The sequence below is a fragment of the Microtus ochrogaster genome, linkage group LG1, assembly GCF_000317375.1.
Source record: "Microtus ochrogaster isolate Prairie Vole_2 linkage group LG1, MicOch1.0, whole genome shotgun sequence".
In the NCBI taxonomy this organism is placed as follows: Eukaryota; Metazoa; Chordata; class Mammalia; order Rodentia; family Cricetidae; genus Microtus; species Microtus ochrogaster.
The window spans coordinates 5,167,409-5,175,613 of record NC_022027.1 but is presented as its reverse complement, the minus strand read 5'-3'; the positions used below and the strand labels follow the sequence as shown (position 1 = coordinate 5,175,613).

The 8,205-nt window shown below is 57.8% G+C and overlaps 2 protein-coding genes across 7 annotated transcripts in view; both read right to left on the bottom strand.

Moving 5' to 3' along the window:
* Positions 1-357: 357 nt before the first annotated feature.
* Ankle1 (ankyrin repeat and LEM domain containing 1) lies at positions 358-3,742 on the bottom strand. 2 transcript variants are annotated; one of them, XM_005359156.3, is made up of 9 exons: positions 3,680-3,742; positions 3,443-3,595; positions 3,049-3,154; positions 2,841-2,955; positions 2,053-2,616; positions 1,774-1,936; positions 1,048-1,207; positions 824-953; positions 358-620 (listed from the first exon to the last, which is right to left on the bottom strand). In XM_005359156.3, the coding sequence occupies exons 1-9, from the start codon at positions 3,730-3,732 to the stop codon at positions 448-450; spliced, it is 1,617 nt and encodes a 538-aa protein (XP_005359213.1). In that variant the 5' UTR covers positions 3,733-3,742; the 3' UTR covers positions 358-447. The 2 variants fall into 2 exon arrangements, with proteins under 2 accessions (XP_005359213.1, XP_013206184.1); XM_013350730.2 differs by having other exon boundaries at positions 2,053-2,552; positions 2,849-2,955.
* Positions 3,743-5,331: 1,589 nt separating this feature from the next.
* Babam1 (BRISC and BRCA1 A complex member 1) overlaps positions 5,332-8,205 on the bottom strand; it is a 10,103-nt gene continuing 7,229 nt past the window's right edge. For all 5 annotated transcript variants that reach the window (XM_013350734.2, XM_013350731.1, XM_026785282.1 and 2 more), the window contains exons 6-9: positions 7,947-7,971; positions 7,324-7,453; positions 7,138-7,224; positions 5,332-5,648 (exon numbers count right to left, since the gene is read on the bottom strand). In XM_013350734.2, coding sequence (XP_013206188.1) covers positions 5,448-5,648; positions 7,138-7,224; positions 7,324-7,453; positions 7,947-7,971 — 443 coding nt within the window. In that variant the 3' untranslated portion in view covers positions 5,332-5,447. The remainder of the gene's footprint in view (positions 5,649-7,137; positions 7,225-7,323; positions 7,454-7,946; positions 7,972-8,205) is intronic.

Here is an 8,205-nt window from a genome sequence, read left to right as displayed (position 1 = left end):
AGGCAGTCTGAGCTCTGCAGCCTTGCTTGACCCTAGATGTGCCCCCCAAGAGCATATTTGGGCCTTAGAGTGTGGACACCCACAGGGGAAGGATTGTCCCCACTAAACACACTCAGAAGCCTCCAACCAAATACAAATGTATGCCAGTTTCTAGTCTCCAGGCTGGTTTCCAACTAGCAACCCTCTTGCCCCATCCTCATGAGGTTGTGGTGGTAGGCCACCACTAACACATCTGGCTTGAAAGCGGAATGTTCTAGAGGCCCCTCTGCCCCTCGGCTGGTTTGCCCCGCACACACAATGGGAGCTCACTACCTATCCAGGATGACTCACACACTTCAGCACACACCTACACACTTGCACACACACACACACCAAGCCTCTGAAGCCAGAGCTGAGGACACAGCTGGGGACCCCATGGCTCATGCTCCACGATCATGTCCTCAGCACTCAGCCTCGGGCCTGGATGTCCTGTGGCCTCAGCTCTCTTTCCCCCTCAGCCAGGAAAACTAGCAGAGCACGGTGCAGCAGATACACCCCCAAGCGCTGCCGCTTCGTGGGTGGCCAGTGGGCAGCCTCTCCATAGTAGTGGCCCTGTTTCTGGTTAGTCAGTGTCTGGATACCTGGACAGATCAGAGGCAAAGTCATGGCGTGGCCTCCACCCACCCCTCCACCACAACAAGCGGCACAGACTATATTTCGACAGGCGTGTTCTAGGTATACAGATGGCGCTCAGTAACTGCCCACCATGGGAATGAACATGAACAGTGAGGGAATTCAGAGCTCACTTTCCCTGAGACCTCAGCCCTAGAAGCCAGACCCTTACCTAGGGCCTCCAACAGGCAGGCCTCCCGCGTGTACGCCTCCATGGCAGCCGTGTGCTGGAAGCAGTGTAGGGAAAGGACACCACGGCCGCTGGCCCAGATGTCTAAGATCCGGCGTACCTTGGGACAGGCCTGGGGGGTGGAATCAGGAGTCGGGTCCTAAGCCTTCTGCCCTCCGACTGTCTGAAGGCTGGCAGGCCTGACCACTCCTGCCCCTTGTCCTCACCTTTTCCCCTGGGCATTCACGGTAGCCGAGGGCTTCCCAGAGGTGGGCATCCGGCCGGGCACGGGTCCCCTTGCCCACGTAGAAGATGGCTCCCACAAAACATTGCAGACACTCAACCAGTGTGAGGGAGGAGGCTCGGGCAGGCAGTCCCTGCGTCTGCCTGGGTACAGAGTGGTGCAGAAGGTGAAGGAGCTGCCAACCCTGACGACCCACACGAAGGAGGAGAAACCCAGTTCCCAGAAGTTACCCACTGACCTCCACATGTGCACACAGACACATGCACAGAAAATAAAATGTGTAAAAACAGGGTGGTGGGGGTGGAAGGATGTCTCAGAGAGGGAAAATGACCGCTGTCCCCAGAGCCATGGGCCCTTTTGAACCCACATCCAGGGGCCCCTATTTTATAAGCCATGAAATGGGTACTCACAGCTGGAACTGACTCGATTAACAGAGAAGGCTAGTCCCTTCCCTAGGGACACACAGCAAATCAAAAATAAATAAACCCCACCAACGTGTGTGTGTGTGTGTGTGTGTGTGTGTGTGTGTGTGTGTGTGTACAGAATCTCCATGTTACAACCCAGACCTCGTGCTCACAGTCCCCCCACCTTGGGATGCAGAAGCCACCAGCAAGGGACAATCCAACCCTTCCCCACCTCTGTCAGGGCGGACCCTGCGGAGCCAGGATCCCTCTAGTCCCAAGCCCCAGCTTTACTGTCACCATCATACCTGGGGTCAAGAAGAAGATATGTAAAGCTGGACTTGGTAAGGCCTCCCCGCCACCTCTTCGTGGGATCGGGCCGTTCAAAGTACTGAGCCAGGGCGGCCTCGTCCGCCTGGCAGTCGGGAATGCGGCCTGTTCTCAGCACTTCTGCCAGTTCTGGGCTGTGCCCTGGAACAGTTGGGAAGGGGAAACCGATCCAGAGCTGAGGAGGACCGCCGGTGAGGACGGTGGGGCTAACAGGCAGGTCTCGGGATTCCACACCGCCACGGGACTCCCAGTCCTGCCAAGGGACTCACCCGAGCTAGCCTGGGCTTCCTGCAGCCGCCGCAAGTAGTGTCCACGGGTGAAAGGGGTGACCGGGCCAGGACTGTGGCCCAGCGCCCGCAAGGCCTGAAGCAGCTGCAGGTCGGACATGGGGGGCACCAAGCCGTGTGGATGCAAGGCCTCCGAGTCCCCGTCACTGGGCAGGGATGGGACATTGGTGGCCCCTGTGGTCAACGTCAGGGCCTGCAGCTGGCAGCTCAGTACCCCATCCCCAGCTGCCTCAGCCCCACCAGATGGCCACAGGCTGGCTGTGGACCCCAGTGTCCCTGCAGGGCGCTGGGACTGCAGAAAGTCCTCCGATGCAGTGACAAAGGAGGCGTCACTGCTGCAGTCCTCACTCCCAGTGGCCTCGGGACTCCCAGGCTCCACCGCCACCTCACGAGCAGCTGCCAGCTCAGCTTTGCGCATGAGCTGCTCTGAGTCCGGTGACAAACACGGAGGTATAAAGATGCCAGGAGACCTCACAAAGACACGTCCTCGACCCATGGTGGATTCAAGGCCAGCCAGGGCTACAGGTAACTTCTCTAAATATAGATAAACATATATAAATATACAGACAGATGATAACTAAGCAGACAGATAAACGTATAAGTAGATGATATAGACAAGATAGATGACAGATAAAAGTTACGTGATAAGATGATTGACACATGATGAATAGTGATTGACAGAATGGGCAGATGGAACTGACCCCCAGAAGTGAGGCAGCGCAGTGACAGGCTCCTTGCACCCCCTGGGCTCTGCTCACCAGCTGACTCCAGGGTCTCCTTCCGAGTCCGGGTGGGCGTGTCCAGCTCCCGTAGCAGGCGTGCGCAGTCACGGTGTCCCTGCTGCAGAGCCCAGTCCAATGGCTGGAGCCCGTCCTGCATAGACAAGGTCAGCTCAGCAGGGGGCGCCCACGGCCCTCCCTCCTCCACCACCCCCACCCCGTCCCGCGCACTGCGTGGGATCCAGACCTGGTCTCGCAGCGTCGGGTCGCCCCCTCGGCTCAGCAGCAGCTCCAGGGCGCCACGACAGCCCCACACGGCGGCCACGTGCACTGGTGTCAGCGCCTCAGTGGACCTGGGACCCCGGGAGAGAGGAGGAGTCTCCTTTTCCCAGCAGCCTCGAACTCTGCTCCTTCTGTCTCAGCCCCCTGTGCCCACTACCAATGGGGGTGAGGGGAAAGTTGATACTCTAACTCACGGTCATCCTTCTGCCTCACCGTCTGAGTGCCAGAATGACCTCGTCCCGACCTCGGGAGCAGACACCTCCTAGACCAGACGCCTGGGACCCGGGAGCCTGATGGCCAGCGCCGCAGGGTCCCCAAGCCACACCCACCGCACCAGGGTGACCCGGACGGCGCCTCACCGAGCATTGGGGTTGGCGCCCCAGCGCAGCAGGATCCGGAGGCAATGCAGGGCGCGCGGATGGCGAGCTCGGGCCGCCAGGTGCACCGCCGCCACGCCATCCTCCAGCACCAGGCTGGGGTCCGCCCCGAGGTGCAGCAGCTCCTCCACAGCCCTGCGGGGGACGGTGACAGTGGACATCAGCCCTTTGGCCGCCCGGGGAGCAGAAGGCAAGGGAGGACCAGGGTCCCGCGCTCACCGCGGATCTTCCTCGCGCAGTGCGACCAACAGTTGCCGGGCAGCGTCGGCCATGTCCCAGCGGTGTCACGGCCCTCGGATTCAAATTCGCGCGGCGACCTCTGCGCACGCGCAGCCCCGCCCCCCGGCTCCCCAGCCCTGCCTCTGGGAACGCCCTGGTTGGACGGCGTCGCCCCGAGACCCTGACGGAGACGGGGTGTGTCCTGAACCGTCAAACCGCAGGGACAGGAGAGGGGGGCTGTGCCCTCAGCTGGGGTCCCACTCCGGGATTTGGAAAGCTGAGCCAGGAAGATTACCGCGAATTCCAGGGGAGCTTGGGATAAAGAGCAGAACCTCTCTTTGTCTTTAACAAAACAAACTACTGGCTATCTTACACTTAGCCCAAGCTGTCTAGGAACTCAGCGCCATCCTCCTGCCTCAGTCTGCGAGTGCTGGGATCTGCCTCCTGAGGAACAGCGTCGTGCACTTTCAATCCAGCAGAGCTGGCTGTCACTGTCGCTTTGTGAGGAAGGTCTTCGGCAGGGCCTGGAGATAGCTCAGCGGATAGGGATGCTTGCTGCCAAGCTTCAGGACCTGAGTTTGATCCCAACCCCAGGACGCAGACATTGGAAAGAGAACAGACTAACATCCACGTATGTGCCTTGGCTGTGGGCCTGCACAAGCGTGCGTGCGCGCACACACAAATTAAATAAAAATTTTCTAAAGAGCTGCATTTTTCTTATTTGCAAATGGAAGACAGGACTCGACACTAAGTGGCCAATAAATGAAGAGGCCAGAAAACATTTAAGCAAGCTGACCTACTTTTTAAAATTAAGTGTGTGGGTATTTTGCCTGTATGCCAGTCTGTGTACCATGTGTGCCTGGTGTCCATGGAGACCAGAAGCGGCATCGGATCGCCAGGAACATAAGTTGTGAGCCCAAACGTGGAAATCGAACCCAGGTTCTCTACATGCACAACCAGTGCTCTGAACGGCTGAGTCATCACCAGGTCCGGTCTATTTCTGTTCGTAATCCTTTTGAATCAAGGCTTCTCGATGTGGCCACTGCTGACCTAAAACTGGCCATCCTCCCGCCTCTGTCTCCCACATCAAAGTGAGCGCGACTCACGCCCACTGCCATTTTGGTTTCTATCAACTGAGAAGGTGGAATGGATGAACTTCTGTGGCCTGACCAGGGAAGGCGGGAGGGACTCCAGGTTTGCCTTCCTCTTCTGGGGCACCCACCAAATGTCCCCATCCTAGACCCCTGGGTGGTGATTGCTCATGTGTGAGGCCACACAGGTCCAAACAGTACTGCAGCCCAGTTGGGGTGGTGGGATAATAGATGTCACCCCCAACCCACTTCCCACTTGGAGCTGGGACCCTTGGGTGTCCAGGAGGACCCAAAAAGTAAACACTTTCTGTGGGAGCCACGCCGGTCTTGCGTGCAATAGATCATCCCTGTCTCTGGAGGAAAGGACATCTGGGGTGGGTTCTGTAGGGTGAAGAGGAGTTTGCAAAGTGCAGTTAACACCAGTCTAAGGGAACGAACAGCCCAGGTCACAATGGCATCAGGACACTGAGATGGATCCGGCCGAGCCAGAAGCCATGCCAGACTGTTCAGTTCAGCTCCTGTTTTCTGTCTCAGTGAACCTAAAATGACCAGAAAGCAGGCTCAGAAGCCTCAGATTTTTATTCTGGTGACAAACTGGTCCCAGGAAGAATTTACAGCAGACACAGTAGGAGTGGGCGTGGGTGCACCGGGCTCCTGAACGGTGCAGAAGCCATGGGTCACACGGTGGCTTCACCCTCACCAGCCTCCTCATCCTCCAGCAGGCTATAGCTCGCATGGGTCTGGCAAGGCCTCTGAAGCGGATGGGCCAGCAGCTTGGCCATACAATTGTGCAGCTCGAGGGCCGGCCCAGCCAGTGCCACCTCATACTTGTAGCTGGTGCCCTTGGTGTCCAGGCTGCCCATGAAGGAGAATACATCCTGCGGGGGCCAAGGAGAGGCATTAGCCCTCAGAGGCCCTCCCTGCCCCTGGAGGCTGTCCTAGAGGAAGGGGCATCTAAAGTGGGTCCTGAGGGGTGAAGAGGAGTTGGTCAAGCCAGAAACTGCTAATGCAGTCAGCAAACATTGGCTGGCACCCACCGGGCAGCCAGGACTTGGGCACCCTAGAAGCCCAAAGTGCTGGCGAGAGGGGGCTCGGTGAGTAAAGTATCTGCTGGGCAAGCGCTTGGGCCCGAGTTCAAAACCAAAACACATGGACAGCTGAATGCAGTAGGATATGTCCTTCATGCCAGTGCACTCCCCTGCAGGGTGGGAGGACCAGAACTCAGGAGCCAGCAGGGTGGCTACCTTGGCAACAAGAGACTCTGCTTCAAACTAGAGGGGAGGGCGTGGAAGGGCCCACAGCAGCACCTGCCACCCACATTTCCTCATCCCTCAAACAAGGCCTCACTCTGTAGTCCAGAGTTTTCTCTGAGATAAACATTCTACCCTGCAGGGAGGCTCCTTAGGCAGGAAGGCAAACAACTCCAAACAGCTTCAGGAAGTCCCTGAAACTGAGCAGATTCACTAGGCCCCTCCCTGCTGGGGTAAGGAGAGTTCCTCCAAGACCAGTGGCCTGGAGAGGTTTAAACCAGAGTTACGTGGACGGGACACTCTCCAGCCTGCAGGCTGTGCAGTGTGCTCCAGGCTCCCAGCCTGTGAACTGTCAGCCCTGCTGTGTGGGCTTTGGTGATGCAGCTATCTGTGAGTCATTTCTGCTCCTGTAGGTGACCCCTCACCCTATTCCTGTAAGCAACCCTAGTAAGTTCACTGGCTCATCAAGCTGGACATCATGGTGTCCGTTGTACTTTGGTGTGCCGTGGGCTCCTCTCAGGGGTGAGTGCTGTGTCTGTCCAGGAAAAGTCTTGTCACACAACATCCCTATCACATCACAACCCCTGCCTCAGCCTTTCAGGTGCCTCACTCACAGGCAGAAGGGCTGGAGTTACAGGTGTGCATGGGTGTGTGGATAGGTGTGTGAGAATGTGCCTGCATGTGCATGTGTGTGCACACATGCATGTGTGCATGAACAGGTGTGGAGGTGTCTGTGTACACTGACTGCAGGCATGTGGAGGTCGAGATATAACCCCTGGGAGTCAGTGCTCCCACCATGCTGGTCCTGGGACTGAGTGCGAGTCCTCGTGCTTGCCTGCAGTCTGTAAACTGAAACTCACAGGTATTAGCGACCCATTCACAGGGCAAGTCCGAGCATAAGAACAGTGAGGCCTGGAGAAATTGGGAGGGGAGGGCACTGCGGGCAGACGGTGTAGCAGGGTAGTCGAGAGGCATGAGGTGCTAGGAATGGTGTGGCTGGCTGCTAAGGCCACAGCCTCCTGAGTCAGTCACCACCAACTCCAAGTGGAATGTAGGGAGCAGCTGTTAAATGACTGCAGGGCAGGTCCAAGTCAGACCCCACTGTGATGTCTCTCACCTTCCACCTCCTCTCGTCTTCCTTCTCCTCGGTGCCATTGTGGATGCAGACGATGTCAAAGAAGAAGTAGGGACACTGGAGCATCTTCTGCAGTGAATGAGAGCAGGGTGGGGTGCACCCCAGCCTGTGGTCCTGGGAGGTCCCCTTTGGTGTCTAACCCCTGCCCTCCCTTCCCTCCAGGCTTACCTTCATGGGCTCAGTCAGGGAGAACTGGGACTGGCAGGGAGGGCGGCTGTAGACCAGGATGGTGCGCACGACGTAGGGGGGCGGGATGGTCTGCACATTCTCTGTGACTGGCAGCTCAGTCTTCTGCTGGCTACAGAGGGAGAGGGGGGAGAGCTGGGTCCTCAGCTGCCTACAAGCCGTGGCCGGAACCCCACCTATCACAGCTGACTCCCACAGCCACGATCCTAGCAGCCCTGCATGTTAAAGCCAGAGCCAGAGAGACAGAGCCGGGGCTAGAGGCACCTGCAGTCAGGTCCAAGGACCTGAGTTCAATGTGCAGGCCACAGGTGGAAGCAGAGAAGGATTCTCACAAGTTCCCCCGACCCACACAGGCACCGTGGAACATGTGCTTGCACACAAAATAAATACATAATGAAAACTGTATGACTTCTTTAAAAGCCTTAATAAATTCAAGCCCCACCGCTGGACACAGGATCTTGTCCCGGGCTGCCCCCTATCCCCCCTACATACACACACACACACACACACACACACACACACACACACACACTGGGCAGCCTCGACTCTGTCTGCGCCTGGCTGGGGAAGGAACCAAGGCCTCCCCACTCTGGGTGACCACTCACATGAGACTGAAGAGACCTTCTAGATCTGAGGGATGCTAAGGACGAGGTGCCAGCTCAGAGGCAGGGGCCTTTCCTGACCTGGATCCTGGGAGATGACGGGAACCTCTGTGGCCAGGCAGTGTGACCCCTGGAGTAGCTGTGTGACCCCTGGGGTAGGCAGTGTGACCCCTACATAGGCTGTGTGACCCCTGGAGTAGACAGTGTGACCCCTACATAGGCTGTGTGACCCCTGGAGTAGGCAGTGTAACCCCTACATAGG

Coding starts and splice junctions, on each gene's coding strand:
- Ankle1 (XM_005359156.3), bottom strand. CDS start 3,732: ATGGCCGACGCTGCCCGGCAACTGTTGGTCGCACTGCGCGAGGAAGAT. Junction 3,155..3,442: donor GGCGCCAACCCCAATGCTCG/GTGAGGCGCCGT, acceptor CCGGGGTCCCAG/GTCCACTGAGGCGCTGACAC. Junction 2,617..2,840: donor GGAGACCCTGGAGTCAGCTG/GTGAGCAGAGCC, acceptor ATCTATATTTAG/AGAAGTTACCTGTAGCCCTG.